The 25,827-nt window shown below is 46.1% G+C and overlaps 1 protein-coding gene across 2 annotated transcripts in view; it reads right to left on the bottom strand.

Annotated features, from left to right (window-relative positions):
• The window catches only part of LOC115075811 (cell wall protein DAN4-like), a 313,797-nt gene that overhangs the window by 51,294 nt on the left and 236,676 nt on the right, over window positions 1–25,827 (bottom strand). For both annotated transcript variants that reach the window (XM_029576612.1, XM_029576613.1), the window contains one exon: window positions 13,674–13,815. In XM_029576612.1, coding sequence (XP_029432472.1) covers window positions 13,674–13,815 — 142 coding nt within the window. The remainder of the gene's footprint in view (window positions 1–13,673; window positions 13,816–25,827) is intronic.

Raw genomic sequence — 25,827 nt, 5'->3', positions numbered from 1 at the left:
GGATGTGGCAGAAAAGAGAAATGGAATATCTGGTATTCTCCAAATGGTTTGCCATATGTTCCCATGTCAGCATTACACCTCATTATACATACATTGCATTAGCCTGAGCACTTGTCTGCTGCTGTGATGTTTTCATAACTGTCCACTCATTTATGGGCCCCATATTTTGAGAAAAGGTTTGCTGATTTTGTTAACAATTGTGTGCCGTGCTGTTTATACACCCAAATGGGGACAGTGAGTGCCACAGGGTTAGTTGCTAGTGCTTCAAAGTCCATTTCTGGAATGGTATGCTTATTTTACTGATATGGGTAACACTGCCTTGGGGTGCCAATATTTGCTAGTGCTAGTCTACCCTTTCTCAAGGTGGGTGGAGGCATTTCCTTTTAAAAATGAAACAGCAGAAGTCATGACATGAGTATTACTGACTAAAATAATACCCTGATTCAGGCTTCCTGCCCGTATTTGTACAGATAATAGTCCACATTTTCACAATGAATTCTTCTTCCTGTTAACTCAGGATCAAGTGCTACTTTGTCTCTGTCTACCATCCCATCTCTAATGGTTTGGAGCACTTTAATGGTCTTTTACAAACTCGGATGAGGAAAAACTCTCAATTCTTTACCTGGAGCCTGGCTTCAGGCCTTGCCTGCCATGCTGCTAGCTCTTAAGAATTTGCCTATGAAACAAACAGGTTTGATCCCATTCCAGCTATGCACAGGGTTCCCCATGCACCTTGTAGATCACCTGTATTCTCCTGATTTAACTTTGTATCCTGATACTTCCTCTACCTATGTTTCTGGGTTGTAGAAAATCCTTTTGGAATTGAGAGCCCAATGCTTGCAGACTGACTGGATACCACCACCAGACTGTACCACCTACACCCAAGGTGACCTGGTCTACCGAAAGAACTATACCCACAAGATTTGGAAGGATCCGGTACACAATTATAAATTGACATCACTTGTGCCTACAGTGGCCCAACTGGAAGATTCAGCATCCTACTACATCTAACAGAGATTCACACTTGTCCATTTATTCAGGAATAATGAGGGTCCTTGTGGCCCCCTTAGTAGTGGTTACTGCCATTACTTTTTTTTTCTTGTTTTTTTAAATTTGTATATATGGGACTGGATTTCTTTAGAAATATTATATGCTATGATGACAAGGGCTTCATTTTAATAAGTAATGTCAAATGTTCTGTATTCTTTTTTAATCCTATTTCCTACATAAGACATAAGACATAAGAACATGCCATAATGGGTCAGACCAAGGGTCCATCAAGCCCAGCATCCTGTGTCCAACAGTGGCCAATCCAGGCCATAAGAACCTGGCAATTACCCAAACACTAAGTCTATTCCATATTACTGTTGCTAGTAATAGCAGTGGCTATTTTCTAAGTCAACTTAATTAATAGGTAATGGACTTCTCCTCCAAGAATTTATCCAATCCTTTTTTAAACAGATATACTAACTGCACTAACCACATCCTCTGGCAACAAATTCCAGAGTTTAATTGTGTTGAGTGAAAAAGAACTTTCTCCGATTAGTTTTAAATGTGCCACATGCTAACTTCATGGAGTGCCCCCTAGTCTTTCTATTATCATTATTTGATTTATAGGCTAGAGATATTTTCACTTTAAAAATCAATTAGGCTGTTAATTAAAACACAAGATTGCCCCAGCACTTATCAAGAGTTTAATTATCTCCTTGCAGGTCACTACCAGATTAATAGTGAATACACTAATAAATTTGAGGACTCTAATTTATTCATTCCTACTCTCTTAGCAACCTAAACTTAACTAAGAACTCAACAAAATTAGCATGAAGGCTGCTATCCAGGAGAAAGGGGGGGGGGGGGGGGGAGGGTCTTCCAAGCTTTTGCATTGAGTGTCACATGTATTATTTTTTTACCCACCAGTGAAAGGTTGTATGTATCCATGAAGGTTGTATGTATCCATGAAGGTTGTATGTATCCATGAAGTTAGCAAGTAACACATTTAAGACTAATCGGAGAAAATTCTTTTTTACTCAATGCACAATAAAGCTCTGGAATTTGTTGCCAGAGAAGGTAGTTAGTGCAGTTAGTGTAGCTGGGTTCAAAAAAGGTTTGGATAAGTTCTTGGAGGAGAAGTCCATTAATGGCTATTAATCAATTATACTTAGGGAATAGCCACTGCTATTAATTGCATCAGTAGCATGGATTCTTCTTAGTGTTTGGGTAATTGCCAGGTTCTTGTGGCCTGGTTTTTGGCCTCTGTTGGAAACAGGATGCTGGGCTTGATGGACCCTTGGTCTGTCCCAGCATGGCAATTTCTTATGTTCTTATGTTCTTATGTACCTGGTGCAAAGAGCTCCTAGCTCTCAGAGAATGAATCCAGTCTCTGGAGGCTAGAGTGGCAGAGCTGGAAGAAATGAGGCAGGCAGAGAGGTATATAGAGGAGACATTCAGGGACATGTGTAAATACCCTTGGGAACTAAACTATTTTGGGTACTATCACGTGGGTAGCCAGAGGGTATGGATATTGGGGTTTCTACTTTAAAAGATGGTATGGAGAAGATGGTGTCTTGAAGGTGAGACATGTTGGAGGTCCTCTGCTCTGCTCTGCATTGTTTCTTATTGCCTGTTTTTCTTGTGGCTGTTGATGTAACATGCTGCACACTAAACGTAAGGGAAAACTACGGAAAGTAGCCTCAATTCCTTCCCCAGTAGGCCCAATTCAGCAGAGAATTGAGGGCTTCTTTACAGTTGATCCCGGAAGAGCTTCAGCTTATGGAAGCGCTGTGACTTCCGCCGTAGAACAAACGGAGGAAGTCACAGCTTCATCCATCTCATTGAGTCCTGTAGGGCCAATTACACCCTCCCCCCCCCCCCTTCAGTGATATGACCTTAGGATTGAACCAGCCTGAGAAACACCTGGAACAGGTCAGATGTCCCTGGAGATTGATGAGGTGAATCCCCTGGTCTTACCTGAAAGACCCGAAGTAAGTGGGAATACTACCAATGCTTTCCACTCTGTAAATCAACAGACTTCGGGGGTGAGAGTTAGGATGCCAACATTTAGTAATGGCATCAACTTCAAGTTGGGGAGGAGGAACCACCAGTAGGCACAGTAATGTGGTAATTTCTGGTAGCTTGAATTTAGTAGGCTCTGTTCCTGAACTGGCTATTGTAAAACCTCCAGTTATTACTTTGGATTCTGTATGGATAGCAATAATGACTCTTGAGAAGTCAATTTCTTCTTTAATATCTTCAGTTGCTGATATAAATAATCATTCACAAACTTCAGAACAACAGGTTGTTTTACATGTTACAAAATTGGAAGAAATGGAGCAGAAAGTTTCTCATGTGCAGAAGGTTCAGGTTGGCCTGATACAGGGTGATTTGGCACCCTCAAGGAAGCTTGATGTTGCGCGTCCCAGCCAGGCCTGCCCACAACCAGGCCTGCCCACCTTGGGCTTCCCTCCTCAGGTCCCGGTCCATCCTCCCTTGCTGACGCCGCCTTTCAACGGATGATGAATGAGATCCTCCGAGATCTCGTCTACTCCTTCGTTGTAGTCTATTTGGATGACATCCTGATCTTTTCAAAGGATCTAAAGTCCGACCGGTCCCACATCCACTCCATCCTCCAATGGCTGAGGGAGCACCAGCTCTATGCCAAGCTCGAGAAATGCCTATTTGAACGGACCAGTCTCCCATTTTTGGACTACATCATCTCCCATCAGGGATTTAGTATGCATCCAGATAAACTCCAGGGGATCTGCGACTGGCCCCAGCCTGTTGGGTTGTGGGCTCTACAACAGTTCTTGGGGTTCACGAACTATTACCACCACTTTATCGCAGATTACTCCATGCTGGCAGCTGCACTCACCGCCATGAATAGGAAAGGCTGCAACCTCCGGGAGTGGAGTCCCAAAGCCCAATCGGCCTTTCAGGCTCTTAAGGAGGCCTTTCACACGGGCCCTTGCCTCCGCCATCCTGATCAGAACCACCCCTTCATTGTGGAGGTTGATGCGTCTGCCATTGATGCGAGGATGGTTCTCAGCCAGTACTCAGCGAAAGGAGTCTTATTTCCATGCTCCTTCTATTCCCACAAGTTCTCACCTGCCGAATGCAACTACACAATCGGAGACCGCAAGCTCTTGGCCGTGAAGCTGGTCCTTCAGGAATGGCGCCCCTGGCTTGAGGGGGCCCAGCACAAGTTCACCATCTACATGGACCACAAGAACATAGAGCACCTCAAGGAGGCTCAGCTTCTGAACGCCCGACAGGCTCGCTGGGTCCTCTTCTTCACGCGGTTCAATTTTGAGTTGCGTTACCAGCCAGCCACGAAGAATCTTCACGCCAATGCTCTTTCATGCTCAATGGATCCTGAGGATATCTCCGAAGGTCCAGCCCACAACATCGACCCAGCATGCATCTGCCTCGCCATCACTACTACCATGCCACCAGGTAAGACAGTGGTTTCTCGCCAACTCCGTGAACGAGTCCTGCGCTGGGTCCACGATTCCCAACTCGCGGGACACCTGGGCTGGGCCCGGACCCTAGAGATGCTCCACAGACATCACTGGTGGCCCATCATGGTGAAAGATTCCCGGGACTATGTCATATCTGTCCCATCTGCACCCAGTAGAATATGCCCACTGGACGGCCGTGGGGTCTTCTCCAGCCTCTTCCAGCTCCCACAGAACCATGGACTAACCTAGCCACAGACTTCATCATTGACCTACCCCCTTCCAAGGGGAACACCATGATCTGGGTCATCATTGACCGCTTCTCCAAGATGGCCCAATTCATATCGCTCCCTAGCCTGTCTTCAGCTCCCGAACTAGGGTGTTTGTTCCTGACCCACATCTTCCGCCTCCACGGCCTACCACAAGAGATGGTCTCGGACAGAGGGCCAGAATTCACGGTGAAATACTGGAGATCCTTATGCCGCAAATTCAACATCACCCTCAATTTAAACTCCGCCTACCACTCTCAGGCGAACAGACAGGCTGAGTGGACAAACCGATCTCTGAAGGCCTTCATTTGGTCCTATGTGAATGACCAGCAGGACAACTGGGCCGACCTCCTCCCATGGGCAGAATTTGTGCATAACACCCACATGGCGACTGCCACAGAGTGTTCTCCTTTCCACGTGGTGATTGGCCGGCAGCCCCGTCTGCCGCTTCCTGTCCCGCTGGCCATACCCTCTCCAGCAAGCAATGGCCCAGTCCATCCAGCACCTCTGGAAACAAATGACCAAGTGTCTGGACCAGGCCGCCGAGCGGGCAAGGAGGATCGCTGATGCCCATAGCTGTGCATCCCCCATGTTTCTTCCAGGCCAGAAGGTATGGCTTAGTACATGCCACATCCGGCTTTGTCTGCCTTCCCAGAAGCTGGGGCCCAGGTACGTGGGTCCCTTCCCGGTATTGCGGCGAGTGGGGACAGTCAGCTATCAGCTCCCTCTGCCACCCAATATGGGAATCCATAATACATTTCATGTTTCCCTTCCAAAGCTGCTAGTCTTGTCATGGCCGTCCCACTGGCCACCTCCGCCAACCCAGGTGATCACTGAGCCTGATGCCACCCTGCAGGTGAGGGAGGTTCTCGACATCCGTCAACGCTGGGGATAGTGGGAATACCTCCTCTCCTGGGAGGGTTCGGGCCCATCCTCCTTTGCCGCCACTGCCAGTCCCCAGCATCCTCAACACCTGTCCCGAGCACCACCGGTTTCCTCGGTAACGCTGGCCTCTCAGCAGAGCTCACGCAGGGGCTCTGCGTCCACGGCATCCTCGGCCCTGCCCCTAGGTGTGTGCGCGGCCTACGCTCCAACCTTTAAAGGGCCCAGGATGGGAACCTAGACCCGGGCGCCTCCCAATGATGTCACCTGAGCCTGGTATAAAGGCCGGGCTCAGTTTTAACTTCCTTGCCTTGGCAACAGGTCGACACCCCTGAGTGTACCAGTTGCCTTCCGTGTCTTTTCCTGTGTTCCTGAGCCTGACCTTGTTACTGAGATCTGTTCCTGTGTTTCTGTGTCTGTTCCAGTCTGTGTCTCCTCAGTGTCCTGTGTTTCTGATCCGTAACCACATACGGCTTGAGCTCCTTGAACTTGACCCTCGCTTTGGACCTGACCACGTATGGCTTCTCCCCCTGGAACTTGACCCTCTGTTTGACCTGACCATGTACAGCTTGACCTCCTGGATCTTGACCCTTGCTTTGGACCTGACCACATATGGCTTGACCTTCTGAAACCTGACCCTCGCCTTGGACCTGACCACATACGACTTGACTCCTCAGAACTTGACCATGGCATGGCTGACCACCCTTTGGATCAATATTCTGGATCTGACCTTGGCTCTACACTCGGACCCTCTCCTTGCTCATCCTCCTTCGTCACCTCTCCAAGAAAACCCCAGAGGCCACCTAAGTCCAGGTGGTCCGTGTACCCAAGGGCTCAACCCGCGGGAAGACTGGATTGTTATTGGTGAAGTCCTGGCTTGCCTCTGTATTCTTGTGTGCTCTGCCTCCTGGCAGCAAGAGCCCTAGGGCAACCCCGAGGGCAGCGCCAATCCTGCTCCAGGCCAAGGGTCCTGCGCAATACTTATGTGTTTTTTTACTAGTGCAATTTAATTTAATTTACCAAAATTGTGTCACAGTTTGTTGGTGCACACTTATCTTGGATTGATTTCTGGGTAATACATTTTGAGACGCAGCTTGTGAATGCTGGGTAGAGAGCACTGACCCAGCAATGATGTGAAGCTTTGGTGGCTTGTGATCGAAGAATAGCTTGTGCTGCTTGATGGTGCAAACTGGACCTGTACTACCACTCAAACCAAATCAATAATAAAGACTGACTTCCTTATACTGCCAATCTTCTGGAGTCTTTTCTGTTGCTAGTGTTGCGCTCTCGATCACCTCCCCCTCGGTCGGGCTCGTGGCCGCTTACCTCCCTCCAGGCCGTGGCAAGGAACGCCGGTCCCCTGGCCTAGTAGGCCGCATGCCCGCGGCGTCTCCTCGCCGGGACACCACTGAAAGCTCCGCTGACTCCGCCCATTACATCTGCCGCGCGCGCGTAAGCACAGCAATTGAGGTCCCGCACCCAGAAGTCCAGGACCGCCTCCGGAGTGACGTTAGACACCAGCAGAGTATTTATACTGGGCGTCTGACTCCCGTGATTCGCCTTGCAACGAGGTTCCTGCTGTGAATTAGTTGCGCTCCTGTTCTGCTTCTGCTGCTGATACCTGGTTCCTGACTCCGGTTTCTTCCTGATACTCCTGATTGCTGCCTGCCACGACCTCAGACCTGCTCTTGACTTCTCTTGCTTCTGCCCTCCAGCTCTGCTGCTGATACCTGGTTCCCGACTCCGGCTTGTTCCTGATATTCCTGATTGCTGCCAGCCTCGACCTCGGATTGCCCCTGACTTCCTTGGTCTTGTCTATCTACCCTGCTGCTGCCTCCTAGGCCTGGACCTCTGCCTAGTGCCTCTACTCTGCCTCAGTTCCAGTAACCACCAGCACCCCTGCTCCCGGTAGTAAGTCCCTGCGGCCCGGTCCCTACGGGCTCCTCCTGGGGGGACCCTGGGTCCGCGTGGGTGAAGACCTCGCATCACCAGCTCCAGTTCCACCACCCGGCCTTTCCAGTAAGAACTCTCCTCTTCCAGACCGGCCCAAGGGTCCACTGTTCCCCCGAGTACAACAGCTAGTGTGTGCATCTAAATGAGACTGGAATTTTTCTAATAGAAATTAAAAGATAGTAATTTCAACCTTGTCTAAGGATGCTGGCTTTGAGAGAACTCACAAAGTAGGAAAAGATAAATATTTAATCTCTCTCTTTCTCACACACACATACACACATACATTCCATACTTATTTGCCAATAAAGACAGGAACAAGTTGTAGGACTTCTATATTCCAAAGTATTTCAAAGATTTTTTCCTCTAAGGAAACAACACAGAGATATCTATATCTACAGACCAGTTAGCCTGACTTCAGTGCCAGGAAAAATAATGGAAACTGTTCTAAATATCAAAATCACAGAACATATAGAAAGACATGGTTTAATGGAACAAAGTCAGCAAGGCTTTACCAAAGGCAAGTCTTGCCTCACAAAGCTGCTTCACTTTTTGAAGAAGTTAATAAACATGTAGAGGAAACAAAGAGAGTAGATTTAAATGGTCAATTTTCTCAGTGGAAAAGGGTAAATAGTGGAGTGTCTCAGGGATCTGTACTTGGACTGGTGCTTTTCAATATATTTATAAATGATCTGGAAAGAAATACGACGAGTGAGGTTATCAAATTTGCGGATGATACAAAATTATTCAGAGTAGTTAAATCACAAGAGGATTGTGATACATTACAGGAGGACCTTGCAAGACTGGAAGATTGGGCATCCAAATGGCAGATGAAATTTAATGTGGACAAGTGCAAGGTGTTGCATATAGGGAAAAATAACCCTTGCTGTAGTTACACGATGTTAGGTTCCATATTAGCTACCACCCAGGAAAAAGATCTAGGCATCATAGTGGATAATACTTTAAAATTGTCGGCTCAGTGTGCTGCAGCAGTCAAAAAAGCAAACAGAATGTTAGGAATTATTAGGAAGGGAATGGTTAATAGAATGGAAAATGTCATAATGCCTCTATATCGCTCCATGGTGAGACCGCACCTTGAATACTGTGTACAATTCTGGTCGCCACATCTCAAAAAAGATATAGTTACGATGGAGATGGTACAGAAAAAGGGCAACCAAAATGATAAAGGGGATGGAACAGCTCCCCTATGAGGAAAGGCTGAAGAGTTAGGGTTGTTCAGCTTGGAGAAGAGACGGCTGAGGGGGGATATGATAGAGGTCTTTAAGATTATGAGAGGTCTTGAAGGAGTAGATGTGACTCAGTTATTTACACTTTCAAATAATAGAAGGACTAAGGGGCATTCCATGAAGTTAGCAAGTAGCACATTTAAGACTAATCGGAGAAAATTCTTTTTCACTCAACGCACAATAAAGCTCTGGAATTTGTTGCCAAAGGATGTGGTTAGTGCAGTTAGTGTATCTGGGTTCAAAAAAGGTTTGGATAAGTTCTTGGAGGAGAAGTCCATTACCTGCTATTAATCAATTATACTTAGGGAATAGCCACTGCTATTAATTGCATCAGTAGCATGGATTCTTCTTAGTGTTTGGGTAATTGCCAGGTGGGGGTGGATTATGGAGGGGAAGGGAGGGGAAGGTGAGGGGAGGGCAAAAGAAAGTTCCCTCCGAGGCCGCTCCGATTTCGGAGCGGCCTCGGAGGGAACGGAGGCAGGTTGCGCGGCTTGGCGCACGCAGGCTGCCGATTTTGGGCAGCCTTGCGCGCGCCGACCCCGGATTTTAATGGATACACGCGGCTACGTGGGGGGGTGGGTTAGGTAGGGGAAGGGAGGGGAAGGTGAGGGGAGGGCGAAAGAAAGTTCCCTCCGAGGTCGCTCCGATTTCGGAGCGGCCTCGGAGGGAACGGAGGCAGGTTGCGCGGCTCGGCGTGCGCAGGCTGCCCAAAATCAGCAGCCGTGCGCGTGCCGATCCAGGATTTTAATGGATACGCTATTGAAATCCCGTGTACTCTTGTTCGCGCCTGGTGCGCTCGCACAAAATTATAAAATCTACCCCTTAGGGAATAGCCACTGCTATTAATTGCATCAGTATCATGGGATCTTCTTAGTGTTTGGGTAATTGCCAGGTTCTTGTGGCCTGGTTTGGCCTCTGTTGGAAACAGGATGCTGGGCTTGATGGACCCTTGGTCTGACCCAGCATGGCAATTTCTTATGTTCTTATGTTCTATTAAAATCCCGCGTACTCTTGTTCTCGCCTGGTGCGCAAACAAAAGTACGTGCTCGCGCTAATTTATAAAATCCGGCCCTCAGTGAACAATTACTCTCTGGAATTCATTGCCAGAGGATGTGATTAAGTCAGTTAGTGTAGCTGGGTTTAAAAAAGGTTTGGATAAGTTCCTGGAGAAGTCTATAAACTTCTATTAATCAAGTTGATTTAGGGACTAGTCACTCCTTATTACCAGCTTTAGTAGCATGGGATATATTTAATGTTTGGATACTTGAAAGGTAAATGTAACCTGGGTTGGCCACTGTTGTAAACGGTGCTGGGCTTGATGGATCCTCGGTTTGACCCAGTATAGCAACTTCTTATGTTCTCATTATATCCCCCTTCAGCCGTCTCTTCTCCAAGCATGAAGAGACCTGACTTCTTTAGCCACTCCTTTTAGGGGAATTCTTCCATTCCCTTTATCATTTTGGTCACCCTTCTCTGTACCTTTTGTAATTTGCTATATCTTTTTTGAGATGTAGTGACCAGAATTGCACACGGTGCTCAAGATGAGCTTGCATCAAGGAGCAATATAGAGGCATTATGTTATTCTCTGTTTTATTCTCCATTCTTTTCCTAATCATTCCTAGCATTCTATTTGATTTTTTGGTTGCTGCTGCATACTGAGCAGAAGATTTAAATGTATTATCAATGATGTTGCGTAGATTCTTTTCCTGAATGGTGATTCCTAATCTGGAACCTTGTCTAGATATAATTTGGATTACTCTTCCCAAAGTGCATCAGTTTCACATTAAATTTCATTTGACATTTGCATGCCCAGTCTCCCAATTGTGCAAGGTCCTCTTGTAATTCCTCACAATCCTCTTATGTTTTAACAACTTTGAATAATTTTGTGTTATCAGCAAATCTGATCATCTCACTCACCCTTTTCCTGGTGGTTTACAAATACGTTAAAAAGCAGTGGTCCTAGAATAGATCCCTGGGGCACTCCACTATTCACTTTTCTCAGTTGGGAAAATTCACCATTTAGCTCTACTCTCTGTTCTGTATTTTTTAACCAGTTGTCAATCCACAATAGGACACTACCCCTATCCCAGGACATTTTAATTTCCTAAGAAGTCTTTCATGAGGGATTTTGTCAAATGCTTTCTGGATTTATTCTCTCAATAAAATGTAGCAAATTTGTGAGGCAAGACTTCACTTGGCTAAATCCATGTTGCCTTTGCCCCATTAAACTATGCTTATCTATATGTTCAGCAATGTTATGCTTTATAGTAGTTTCCACTAGGGATGTGAATCGTGTCCTCGATCGTCTTAACGATCGATTTCGGCTGGGAGGGGGAGGGAATCGTATTGTTGCCGTTTGGGGGGGTAAAATATCGTGAAAAATCGTTAAAAATCGTTAAAAATCAAAAAATCGAAAAACCGGCACATTAAAACCCCCTAAAACCCACCCCCGACCCTTTAAATTAAATCCCCCACCCTCCCGAACCCCCCCCAAATAACTTAAATAACCTGCGGGTCCAGCGGCGGTCCGGAACGGCAGCGGTCCGGAACGGGCTCCTGCTCCTGCATCTTGTCGTCTTCAGCCGGCGCCATTTTCCAAAATGGCGCCGAAAAATGGCGGTGGCCATAGACGAAAAAGATTGGACGGCAGGAGGTCCTTCCGGACCCCCGCTGGACTTTTGGCAAGTCTCGTGGGGGTCAGGAGGCCCCCCACAAGCTGGCCAAAAGTTCCTGGAGGTCCAGCGGGGGTCAGGGAGCGATTTCCCGCCGCGAATCGTTTTCGTACAGAAAATGGCGCCGGCAGGAGATCGACTGCAGGAGGTCGTTCAGCGAGGGTTCCGGCGCCTCGCTGAACGACCTCCTGCAGTCGATCTCCTGCCGGCGCCATTTTCCGTACGAAAACGATTCGCGGCGGGAAATCGCTCCCTGACCCCCGCTGGACCTCCAGGAACTTTTGGCCAGCTTGTGGGGGGCCTCCTGACCCCCACGAGACTTGCCAAAAGTCCAGCGGGGGTCCGGAAGGACCTCCTGCCGTCCAATCTTTTTCGTCTATGGCCGCCGCCATTTTTCGGCGCCATTTTGGAAAATGGCGCCGGCTGAAGACGACAAGATGCAGGAGCAGGAGCCCGTTCCGGACCGCTGCCGTTCCGGACCGCCGCTGGACCCGCAGGTTATTTAAGTTATTTGGGGGGGGGGGTTCGGGAGGGTGGGGGATTTAATTTAAAGGGTCGGGGGTGGGTTTTAGGGGGTTTTAGTGTGCCGGCTCACGATTCTAACGATTTATAACGATAAATCGTTAGAATCTGTATTGTATTGTGTTCCATAACGGTTTAAGACGATATTAAAATTATCGGACGATAATTTTAATCGTCCTAAAACGATTCACATCCCTAGTTTCCACCATTTTCTCTGGCACAGACTTAAGACTCACTAGTCTATAGTTTCCTGAATCACACCTTGATCCCTTTTTAAAAATTGCAATAAATTGGCAACCCTCCAGTCTTTAGGTACCATAGACAATATTTTGCAAAAAAAAAAAAAAGAAAAGAAAAGAAAATGGAACTCTAACATTCCACTGGAACCCTCTGCTTGGGACTACCCAGAGATCACAGCTAATTCAGCCTACTTATCAATGGAAAAAAGCAACATTGCTTACTTTAAACAATGTTTTCCATAGAAAACAAGATGAGTTAGTCATGAGCTACCCACTCCTCCCTGGAGAGTAGAATATATTTAACTAGCACTATGATACAGACTGAAGAGAATGAGAGGCAATTCCTGTGCGGGAACTCCCACACATGCTCAGTAGAGTCAAAAGCTCTACTAGCTAAGAGAGAAGTCTGTTTTGAGCCACCAGATGACATTACCCAAAGATCATGGTTAATTCATCTGCTATCTATGAAAAACACCATTCATAGTAAGCAAACTTGCTTTTATTTTAACATTTTTTCCCTTTAATAAATAAAATAGCTGCATGTTGACATTTTAAGTCAAAGAGACAGTCACATAGAATTCTGTTGGAAGATCTCAAAATTCTTCTTTGAGCCACATAGCAGCAGTAAATGTATTTATTTAGCTGCATGTATAACCCATTTACTGCAAAACACCTCAAGTAAATAAAACTCTCACCCCAGTAAAGTGAATGGGCCCACTATAGTCACGGGTAGCCAGATAACTTTCCCCAGCTAGCGCTGATATTCAGAGCAAACTGTGAAGGGGAAACCCCACTCTATGAATGCCCCTACCCTGTCTCTATTTTATCTGGCTAAAACCTCATTGTTTGGTTGGAAGGAAAATTCAAAACTTGGGGTTTGTCCAGTTAAGACCCAAACTTAGCTGGACAAACCCCTTTGAATTCTGACCTTACTGTTTTTATAGATTTGCAACAACTCAAATAATCTTGAATATCTCTAATATTCAAAGAAAGATTGTTCCAGAATCTTAGGCCAATGCACCGAAAGGCACAATCACGAGTACATTGCAGTCAGGCTTGTTTCAGTATAGGAATTGTCAAAAGGGTACTATGAGAAGCACGATACATGTGATCAGAACTGTATAAATGTAGAAAATTGTTTACATAACTTGCCCCTTACTATGTATAGCTTTACAAAAACAAACATTACATGTTAAAGTAAATTTGCTGATTCACTGGAAACCAATGTGGTGTTTTCAAAACAGGGGGCATTCTTTTTCTAAACTGCTTATACATGATAAGATGGGCAGCTGCATTCAGAAATTATTGTAAACAATAAATATATATATATATATATATTTTTTTTTGGAGATGAATAAATAGGTCATTACAATAGTCTAAGCAAGTTAAAATGAAAGCTTGACTTTTTCAGATGCACCATCAATTTTATGAGTAACCCTACCCCTTGGAGGGAGCAGATTCATCTATGGCTGAGGAGGCAGAAGAGGAGGAGGTGGGGGTAATACTGGTAGAGGAGGAAGTGGAGGCCATGGCTGTGACACTGGTGGCTTGCTCCTGGGTAGCAGTCTTCAAATTGGCAGTATCTGTTAGAAGAGAAAGGTATGGCTGTTAATTCTCCAGATTGATTTCTAGGTTCCAGAAGTGATCTACATATCAAGTTGTAAATCTTAACGAGATTCCCCTGGTTTCCTGGCTGTTGCCATAGAATTGCAGAAACATTTGTTCATGCTATGCAATTTCATAGTACCAGTGAAAAATATTCAGAGGGATAGCCATCTTAATCTGGTGTAGCAAAAATGACAGGAGTCGAGTGGCACCTTATAGACTAACCAAATTATTAAAGCATAAGTTTTCGAGGACAGAGTACACTTTGTCAGATGTCAATTTTTAAGGTACCAGTGGAATCACAGGTGACCAGGAACAAGAACATAAGAACATAAGAAATTGCCATGCTGGGTAAGACCAAGAGTCCATCAAGCCCAGTAGGGATGAGAATCGTTTTAGGACGATTAAAATTATCGTCCGATAATTTTAATATCGTCTTAAACCGTTATGGAACACAATACAATACAGATTCTAACGATTTATCGTTATAAATCGTTAGAATCGTGAGCTGGCACACTAAAACCCCCTAAAACCCACCCCCGACCCTTTAAATTAAATCCCCCACCCTCCCGAACCCCCCCCCAAATAACTTAAATAACCTGCGGGTCCAGCGGCGGTCCGGAACGGGCTCCTGCTCCTGAATCTTGTCGTCTTCAGCCGGCGCCATTTTCCAAAATGGCGCCGAAAAATGGCGGCGGCCATAGACGAAAAAGATTGGACGGCAGGAGGTCCTTCCGGACCCCCGCTGGACTTTTGGCAAGTCTCGTGGGGGTCAGGAGGCCCCCCACAAGCTGGCCAAAAGTTCCTGGAGGTCCAGCGGGGGTCAGGGAGCGATTTCCCGCCGCGAATCGTTTTCGTACGGAAAATGGCGCCGGCAGGAGATCGACTGCAGGAGGTCGTTCAGCGAGGGTTCCGGCGCCTCGCTGAACGACCTCCTGCAGTCGATCTCCTGCCGGCGCCATTTTCCGTACGAAAACGATTCGCGGCGGGAAATCGCTCCCTGACCCCCGCTGGACCTCCAGGAACTTTTGGCCAGCTTGTGGGGGGCCTCCTGACCCCCACGAGACTTGCCAAAAGTCCAGCGGGGGTCCGGAAGGACCTCCTGCCGTCCAATCTTTTTCGTCTATGGCCGCCGCCATTTTTCGGCGCCATTTTGGAAAATGGCGCCGGCTGAAGACGACAAGATTCAGGAGCAGGAGCCCGTTCCGGACCGCTGCCGTTCCGGACCGCCGCTGGACCCGCAGGTTATTTAAGTTATTTGGGGGGGGGGTTCGGGAGGGTGGGGGATTTAATTTAAAGGGTCGGGGGTGGGTTTTAGGGGGTTTTAATGTGCCGGTTTTTCGATTTTTCGATTTTTAACGATTTTTAACGATTTTTCACAATATTTTACCCCCCCAAACGGCAACAATACGATTCCCTCCCCCTCCCAGCCGAAATCGATCGTTAAGACGATCGAGGACACGATACACATCCCTAAAGCCCAGCATCCTTTTCCAACAGAGGCCAAAACCAGGCCACAAGAACCTGGCAATTACCCAAACACTAAGAAGCACCCATGCTACTGATGCAATTAATAGCAGTGGCTATTCCCTAAGGGGCGGATTTTCAGAGCCCTGCTCGCGTGAATCCGCCCAAAACCGGGCGGATTTACGCAAGCAGGGCCCTGCGTGCCGGGAAGCCTATTTTACATAGGCCTCCCGGCGCGCGCAGAGCCCCGGGACTCGCTTAAGTCCTGGGGTTCTCGGAGGGGGCGTGTCGGGGGCGGGTCCAGTCGTCGCGGCGTTTCGGGGGCGTGTCGGCAGCGTTTTGGGGGCGGGTACGGGGGCGTGGCTATGGCCCGGGGGCATGGCCGCGCCCTCCGTACCCGCCCCCAGGTCGCGGCCCAGCGCGCAGGAGGCCCGCTGGCGTGCGGGGATTTACGCCTCCGTCCGGGAGGCGTAAATCCCCCGACAAAGGTAAGGGGGGGGTTTAGACAGGGCCGGGCGGGTGGGTTAGGTAGGGGAAGGGAGGGGAAGGTGAGGGGAGGGCAAAGGAAAGTTCCCTCCGAGGCCGCTCCGATTTCGGAGCGGCCTTGGAGGGAACGGGGTAGGCTGCGCGGCTCGGCGCACGCCGGCTGTACAAAATTCATAGCCTTGCGCGCGCCGATCCAGGATTTTAGTGGATACGCGCGGCTCCGCGCGTATCTACTAAAATCCAGCGTACTTTTGTTTGCGCCTGGAGCGCAAACAAAAGTAGGCTATTCGCGCGCCTTTTAAAATCCGCCCCTAAGTATAATTGATTAATAGCCATTAATGGACTTCTCCTCCAAGAACTTATCCAAACCTTTTTTGAACACAGCTACACTAACAGTTGGGGCAAGAGCCCGCTCACCCCTCCCTTCTGTGAGCCAGCAGTGAACAGTGAACCGGGAAATTAAGAGAAAAAAAGGGAGAAGAGGGCTCAGAAACCTGCAAAATAAAGAGAAGCAGCAGGACCACGTGGTGAGTGATACTGCTCCCACCCCCAACCCAGCCGGTCTAGCCCAGCACTGTTTTCAGGCCCTTAAATTGCAGACACTCCCCGGGGCGTCGCGCGCCCGAAGGAGCGTGACCTAAGGGGCCTGCCCCTTAGTGCGCCCCATTGTGAGTCTTTGTGAGAATTCAGACGAAAGGCCCTCCTTTCGCTACACTACCCCACCACAGCAGTGCTACACGCAACTCGCAACCAACATACTTGTACTCCTCCCGCCTCGGCCTGCTTTTATCCAACTTATATCCTTCTACATCCTCTAACTGCCGGCTCTCCTTTTCTCCGCTCACCGCCCGGAAGTTCGCTTCGGGACCCCCAGCTTCACCCATTCGGCGCCGCCCCGTCTTGGGATTCAAGCCCCGCCGACCACTGAACCAGATTCAGCGCTCCTCCGGCCCTCCTTTCGCTGCTCCTGACAATCGCCACCACGTGGGTAACTGCCGGCCTATCAGAAGCCAGGAGCCAGAAACCCCGAACCGCGCCAAATTTGAAAGTGCAGAATAAGGAAGTGACGACAAGCGAGGCAGAGGAAGCCAGGTGAGAGCTCTTTAAATCTCAGGCTCTAATTCCCGGCGTCGCACCTTTGTACGCCCCTTCGTACAGCCCCTGAAGCAAGACACTGCTTACACTCAGACTCAACTATTACCGGAGACCCCTCTCCCTTACTCGCTGTCCGCAACCACAGTTCAACTATCTCACTCAGAGCGCCTGGAATCTCCACTGTCCAATTATCCCCGCACCTCAAATAGGCAGCTGCACAGGCATGCTCTTCTCGGCCATTCCAATCATCTACAACTACAGGAGAAACGCCGCCGCTACACTTGGTCAAACACCTCGCCACCAGCAGCAACAACAAAAAAGACTCATTCCCATTATGCTTTCTCCTCTAAACCAACTACTGGGTCTCACCCTATTCTCCTTAACCCTTTTGAATGCCCAATCACTCTCAAACAAAACACACCTCTTATATGACTACCTCACTGATGAGCAGCCAGATCTGTGCGCCATCACAGAAACTTGGCTAAAACCAGAGGATATGGCTCTCCTCAATCAACTCCCCCATCAATCCTTCAACTTCTTCTCCATCCCTAGAGCGAAGAAAAGAGGAGGAGGACTGCTTCTTGCAGCTAAAAAGGTTTTTCGATTGTCGCTCCATGTGGCGACCTCACAACAGGCTCTTGAATTCTCAGTCTTCAAATCTCCCCATCTACAAATTGGACTTACTTTCGCCCTCCCAGGACTCCTTGATTCTGACCCATCTCCTTTAATTGAAATGATAGCTAAACATATCAACACCGATTCGCCAGCCATTCTTCTAGGAGACTTTCACCTTCATGTAGATGCCAACCCTCGGTCCCCTAACTGCGAATCCTTCCTTAACACCCTCCTCTGCATGGGCTTCAATCAACTCATTCATGAACCCACTCATAAAGCAGGACATACCCTGGATCTTATTTTCATCAACCAAGGCTTAACCCAATCTTCACACATTGTCTGCCAACCAATCCCTTGGTCGGACCACAAGCTAATCTCCACCACCTTACTATACCAACATCCAAACCACTCAGCAACACAGAAAACCACAGTCCAATTCAGAAAACTCTGTAACCAGGAAACACTAATCTTCCAACTCCCACCGGAATTAAACCAACTTGACCTTACAGATGCTAACTCAGCTTTAGCCTCTTGGATCAAAATCTCAAACATAGTGGCGGACAAGACCTGCCCCTTCACAACCAAAATTATCAACTCCAATAAAGCCAACAAAAAACCTTGGTTCACGCCTGAATTAAAAACCAAGAAGCGCGATCTTAGAAAAATGGAACAGACCTGGCGCAAAAATCCTTCGCCTTCAAACCTGCAAACCTTTAAATCTCTCATGCACCAATACAGAATTGTCATCCTGCAAGCTAAAAGAGACTTCTATTCTCAGAAAATTCACCATTTCATCTTTGACTCTAAAGCCCTTTTCGCCTTGGTATCATCCCTTACCAAACCACCGACATCAGAAATTCCAAATGACAAAGCATCTTACAAAGCCACAGAGCTGGCTACTTTTTTCATGAACAAAATACCTAACTTACTTGCCTCCCGCATAGATAACAATGTTACAAGCCAACCAAATCCGGTCTCCACCACTCAGCCTCCCATCCCCAACCACACACAACTACCCGGTGTCCTACCTTCACGGGCAGACATCTTAGAGAATGTTGAATCCACATCAGCCTTAGAAATCGAATCCATATTAAAAAAAACTAAAGCCATCCGCTCTCCCACTGGACTCGATTCCAGTCAACCTACTGATAGCTTCTGCCAAAAACTTCGCTAAGCCCTTCGCCCAGATCATTAATGCCTCCTTATCCCAGGGTCACGTCCCTGACCCTCTCAAACTTGCCATCTTGAAACCTCTACTAAAAAAACCCAACCTCTCCACAGACAACCCAGCTAATTTTTGCCCCATTGCAAATCTCCCTATCATTGCGAAGATCCTCGAAAGAATAGTCAATAAATAGCTCTCAGAATTCCTTGAAATCAACAACATCCTCTCCCCAGCACAACTTGGTTTCCGTAAATCCCGAAACACAGAATCTCTGCTATTATCACTGTCAGACAACATCCTCATGAACCTTGAAAAAAAACAGCCCTGCCTGCTCATCCTTCTGGACGTAACCGCCGCATTCGACACAGTTAATCACGACTGTCTCATTGACAGATTAACCGACATCAGCATCAAAAACACAGCCTTAAACTGGTTTAAATCCTTCCTCCAGAACAGATATTACAGAGTCAAGATCAACAGCAAAGAATCTTTTCCATTCAGTTCCACCCTCGGAGTCCCTCAAGGCTCGTCGTTATCACCAACATTATTTAACATCTATCTACTCCCGCTTTGTAAACTCCTCTCCAAGCTCAAATTAACACATTACGTGTATGCAGACGACGTCCAAATCCTCCTACCGATAATAGATTCTCTGGACAGTACTTTACGTCATTGGAACACCTATCTATGCTCCATTAATAACCTCCTTTCAAATCTTAACCTGATTCTCAACACAAAGAAGACCGAATTCCTCTTAATCACACAGGATGGTAACTTTTCTCGAAACAACCTACCCGCTACAACGCTCCCAACCATCTCTCCCAAAGTCAGAAACCTAGGGGTAGTCATGGACACTCAATTGAGCTTCACAGGCTTCATTAACAACACAATAAAGGAGTGCTACTTCAAACTTCAAGTATTAAAAAGACTAAGACCCCTCCTTAATTTTCAAGATTTCAGGTCTGTCTTACAAGCGATCATTTTTTCAAAAATCGATTACTGCAATGCTCTTCTTCAAGGCCTTCCATACAACTCCATTAAACCTCTCCAGTTGCTTCAGAATGCAACTGCAAGGATACTCACAAAGTCTAACAAAAGGGACCACATAACACCGATCCTTAAGAAGCTCCATTGGCTCCCAGTCAAATTCAGAATCCTCTACAAGCTTTTAGTAATCACCCACAAAGCCATTCTTAACATCTCTCCGCTGGACCTATCGACCCCCCTGCAACTTCATACTTCAACCCGTCCTCTGAGATTAGCGCAAAGAGGGACTCTTAGAACACCTACATTCAAATCCTCCTTTAGCAAAAGAGCCTTTTCCACCGCAGGCCCCAAACAGTGGAACCTGCTCCCACCGGACCTTAGGCTGGAACAATGCCCAATTACATTCAAGAAGAGACTTAAGACGCTACTATTCAGACAAGCCTTCCCATAACACTGGTTCTTGCCTCATCCTCCATGGACCTTCTCTTCCTAAGCTCAGATGCCTAAGCACTTTTTCTTCTGCTACCTAAGCTATTTAATATATGTATATTAGTTTCATTAAATATAAGGTAACCCTCTGCTACCCTCCCCACCCCCCCACCTTCCAACCCCCCTTCCAACTCCCTTCCAACTCCCTTCCAATCCCTCATTCCTACCCCCTCCCTCGGAATACCTTGTTCCCCAAAAAGCCAACTCTTATCAGTTCTTACCAGTTTTGACACGTTACTCCCCATGCTTAAGCTGTATCCAAGTTTATCTCTCCCCCTGTTCTATGTAAGACAACTTTGTCACTGTTTTTATGGTTGCAATGTAAACCGGAGTGATAATTAACTCTGTTATTTGAACTTCGGTATAGAAAAGTTATAAATAAATAAATAAATAAATAAACTGCACTAACCAGATCCTCTGGCAACAAATTCCAGAGCTTTATTGTGCGCTGAGTGAAAAAGAATTTTCTCTGATTAGTCTTAAATGTGCTACTTGCTAACTTCATGGAATGCCACCTAGTCCTTCTATTATTCGAAAGTGTAAATAACCGATTCACATCTACTCGTTCAAGACCTCTCATGATCTTAAAGACCTCTATCATATCCCCCATCAGCCGTCTCTTCTCCAAGCTGAACAGCCCTAACCTCTTCAGCCTTTCCTCATAGGGGAGCTGTTCCATCCCCTTTATCATTTTGGTTGCCCTTCTCTGTACCTTCTCCATCACAGCGATATCTTTTTTGAGATGCGGTGACCAGAATTGTACACAATATTCAAGTTGTGGTCTCACCATGGAGCGATATAGAGGCATTATGACATTTTCCGATTTATTAACCATTCTCTTCCTAATAATTCCTAACATTCTATTTGCTTTTTTGACTGCTGCAGCACACTGAGCCAACGATTTTAAAGTATTATCCACTATGATGCCTAGATCTTTTTCCTGGGTGGTAGCTCCTAATATGGAACCTAACATCGTGTAACTACACCAAGGGTTATTTTTCCCTATATGCAACACCTTGCACTTGTCCACATTAAATTTCATCTGCCATTTGGATGCCCAATCTTCCAGTCTTGCAAGGTCCTCCTGTAATGTATCACAGTCTGCTTGTGATTTAACTACTCTGAATAATTTTGTATCATCCGCAAATTTGATAACCTCACTCGTCGTATTCCTTTCCAGATCATTTATATATATATTGAAAAGCACCGGTCCAAGTACAGATCCCTGAGGCACTCCACTGTTTACCCTTTTCCACTGAGAAAATTGACTGAGAAAGGTCCAAGGGTAATGGTTGGTCATGGGTGCACACCCACTCCTGGCACTGATTACGCTCACAGGAGAAGAAGAGTGGTGGTGCATTTGGCCACCCAGATCCAACTCACACTTTCAACCATGCAACACTGTGGAGTCGCATGTGATTCAAGATGGGCCCCTGGTGGTAGAAGGATGAGGAGCTGGCCCAAGCCATTGTCATTCTCTGTATTGGGACCCTTACTTTTCAATATATTTATAAATGATCTGGAAAGAAATACGACAAGTGAGGTAATCAAATTTGCAGATGATACAAAATTGTTCAGTTTAGTTAAATCACAAACAGATTGTGATAAATTGCAGGAAGAACTTTTGAGACTGGAAAATTGGGCATCGAAATGGCAGGTGAAATTTAATGTGGATAAGTGCAAGGTGATGCATATAGGGAAAAATAACCCATGCTATAGTTACACAATATTAGGTTCCATATTAGGAGCTACCACCCAAGAAAGAGATCTAGGCTTCATAGTGGATAGCACATTGAAATCGTTGGTTCAGTGTGCTGCGGCAGTCAAAAAAGCAAACAGAATGTTAGGAATTATTAGAAAGGGAATGGTGAATAAAATAGAAAATGTCATACTGCCTCTGTATCGCTGCATGGTGAGACCGCACCTTGAATATTGTGTACAATTCTGGTAGCCGCATCTGAAAAAAGATATAGCTGCGATGGAGAAGGTACAGAGAAGGGTGACCAAAATGATAAAGAGAATGGAACAGCTCCCCTATGAGGAAAGGCTGAAGAGGTTAGGACTTTTCAGCATGGAGAAGAGACGGCTGAGGGGGGATATGATAGAGGTGTTTAAAATCATGAGAGGTCTAGAAAGGGTTAATGTGAATCGGTTATTTACACTTTCAATTAATAGAAGGACTGGGGGCATTCCATGAAGTTAGCAAGTAGCACATTTAAGACTAACCGAAGAAAATTCTTTTTTCACTCAACGCACAATAAAGCTCTGGAATTTGTTGCCAGAGGATGTGGTTAGTGCAGTAAATTTAGCTGGGTTCAAAAAAGGTTTCAGTGGGAATACTGAGAGGAGAGGATCACCTTGCTGCTGGCTGAAAGGAATCAGTAAGTTTTTGCTTGGGACATTGTCTTTTTTAAAAGTATTGGGGCAAAGTTAACTATTTGGGAATATTATTTAGTGTGTTTGTGTGTTTGTGCCTTTAATAGTCAGAAAGGCAGTGAATAAACAAGTTAGACTGTTTATATTTTTAAATAGTCAGTCAATAAGGTAGCTAGTAAGCAGTAGGTAGTGTGTCTATTTTTAAAAGTCTGCAGAACTGAGTGTTCTGCAGACTTTTAAAGAACTGAGTGTTTGTATTTAAAAAAAAACCACCACCCCCCCAAAAAAAAAAAAAAAAAAAAAGTAGCCAGAAGCTAGAAATAAGCTAGGAGCAGTGTATACCTAAGTAAAAAAGTTGAATAGTTCAGCTCAGTTACTCACCTTGGAAAGGTGTTGAGGTAGTGTGATAGGGTTTGAATAGGGACCAACATTTGTTAATCAAGGGAGCAGTGAGTCACTCTGGCTGACTAAGTGTTAAGGTTGTGTGTTGATGTGAATAGGTACCATTATTTGTTAATCAGCACAGCAGTGAGTCACTCAGCAAAACTAACTTAAGTGTAAATCTCTAAAGGAACTGTTTTGTACTAATTTACCTTAGAAGCACATTATAAATTAGAAGGGAAGAGCTTAGTAACCCACATTCCAGTGGGAACACTGAGAGGAGAGGATCACCTTGCTGGTGGCTGAAAGGATTCAGTAAGTTTTTGCTTGGGACATTGGCTTTTTTAAAAGTATTGGGGCAATGTTAACTATTTGGGAATATTATTTAGTGTGTTTGTGCCTTTAATAATCAGAAAGGCAGTGAATAAACAAGTTAGACTGTTTGTATTTTTAAATAGTCAGTCAATAAGGTAGCTAGTAAGCAGTAGGTAGTGTGTTTATTTTTAAAAGTCTGCAGAACTGAGTGTTCTGCAGTCTTTTAAAGAACTGAGTGTTTGTATTGAAAAAAAAACCAACACAAAAAAAATCCCAAAAAGTAGCCAGAAGCTAGAAATAAGATAGGAGCAGTATATACCTAAGTAAAAAAGTTGAATAGTTCAGCTCAGTTACTCATCTTGGAAAGGTGTTGAGGTAGTGTGATAGGGTTTGAATAGGGACCAACATTTGTTAATCAAGAGAGCAGTGAGTCACTCTGGCTGACTAACTGAAGTTAGACGGTTTGGATTTCCCAAGTCTCCCACCCCTCGCTCATCCCTTAATTTATAGGCAGGTGCCACTTTCACACAAAAAAAAAATCAACAAAAACTTTATTGAGAATTCGATCAGACCCCGGTAGGCCACTACCAGACACATAGTGAATTCACTAATACATTTAAAGGACATTAGACACATTCCTACTCCCATAGCAACCTAAAACTTAACTAGGAACTGATCAAAATTGAGATGAAGGCAGCAGTCCAGCAGCAAGAGGGGGACTTCCCAGTCTTTTGCATAGAGTGTCACATGTATGATTTTTTACCCACCGGTGAGAAGTTGTACATGTGCATGCGATGCAAAGAGCTCCTGGCTCTCAGAGAACGAGTCCGATCCCTGGAGACTAGAGGGGCAGACCTGGAGGAGCTGAGGCAGACAGACAGGTATATAGATGAGACCTTCAGGGACATAGTAGTCAAGTCCCAGCTCCAGACTGGCAGCCCTGGTGCTGCCTTGGAGGAAGAAGATCCCATGATGGGAGAGCACCAACCAGGTGTAGCAGGAAAGGATCCTGTAGCAAGGACCTGCTCTCTAGGTGATGCATTGTCCTTTCGCACTGAGGATATCTCCCCAAGGCCTACTGCCCAGGAGGGAAGGGTTAGGTCGGCCGTCATAGTTGGTGATTCGATTATTAGGAATGTAGATAGCTAGGTGGCTGGTGGGCGTGAGGATCGCCTGGTAACATGCCTACCTGCTGCAAAGGTGGTGGACCTCACGCATCTCCTAGATAGGATTTTAGACAGTGCTGGGTAGGAGTCGGCTGTCGTGGTACATGTGGGCACCAACGACATAGAAAAATGTGGGAGGGAATTTCTGGAAGCCAAATTTAGGCTCTTAGAAAGCTTAAATCCAGAACCTCCAGGGTAGCATTCTCTGAAATGCTCCCTGTTCCACTCGCAGGTCAGCAGAGGCAGGTAGAGCTCCGGAGTCTCAATGCGTGGATGAGACGATGGTGCAAGGAAGAGGGATTCAGTTTTGTTAGGAACTGGGGAACCTTTTGGGGAAGGGGGAGTCTCTTCCGAAGGGATGGGCTCCACCTTAACCAGGGTGGAACCAGACTGCTGGCACTAGCCTTTAAAAAGGCGATAGAGCAGCTTTTAAACTAGAACAAAGGGGAAAGCCGACAGTCGCTCAGCAGCGCATGGTTCGGAGAGAGGTATCTTCAAAGGATACTAATGATGCATTAGAATTAGGGCATCCCGACAGTGAGATTCTAATAATTTGAAAAATAGTCCAAGTGCCTGTAACTAAAAACTCACCTGAGCTAAAAAATTCTAACTTATCCCTATCAATTAAAAAGCAGAATGAAAATACAAACCAAAAACAAACTTTGAAATGTCTGTATGCTAATGCCAGAAGTCTAAGAAGTAAGATGGGAGAATTAGAATGTATAGCAGTGAATGATGACATAGACTTAATTGGCATCTCAGAGACATGGTGGAAAGAGGATAACCAATGGGACAGTGCTATACCGGGGTACAAATTATACCTCAATGACAGAGAGGAACACCCGGGAGGAAGTGTGGCGCTTTATGTCCGGGATAGCATAGAGTCCAACAGGATAAACATCCTGCATGAGACTAAATACAAAATTGAATCTTTATGGATAGAAATCCCTTGTGTGTCGGGGAAGACTCTAGTGATAGGGCTATACTACAGTGAACCTAGTCAGGATGGTGAGACGGACAGTGAAATGCTAAGAGAAATTAGGGAAGCTAACCAAATTGGTGTTGCGATAATAATGGGAGACTTCAATTACCCCAATATTGACTGGGTAAATGTATCATCGGGACACGCTAGAGAGATAACTTTCCTGGATGGAATAAATGATAGCTTTATGGAGCTATTGGTTCAGGAACTGACGAGAGAAGGAGCAATTTTAGATCTAATTGTCAGTGGAGTACAGGATTTGGTGGGAGAGGTAATGGTGGTGGGGCCGCTTGGCAATAATGATCATAATATGATCAAATTTGATTTAATGACTGGAAGAGGAACAGTGTGCAAATCCAAGGCTCTCGTGCTAAACTTTCAAAAGGGAAACTTTGATAAAATGAGAAAAATTGTTAGAAAAAAACTGAAAGGAGCAGCTACAAAAGTAAAAAATGTCCAAGAGGCG

The sequence above is a fragment of the Rhinatrema bivittatum genome, chromosome 14 (assembly GCF_901001135.1).
Source record: "Rhinatrema bivittatum chromosome 14, aRhiBiv1.1, whole genome shotgun sequence".
Classification (NCBI taxonomy): Eukaryota; Metazoa; Chordata; class Amphibia; order Gymnophiona; family Rhinatrematidae; genus Rhinatrema; species Rhinatrema bivittatum.
Note: the sequence above shows the minus strand (reverse complement) of the source record. Positions and strands in the feature narration are given on the sequence as shown.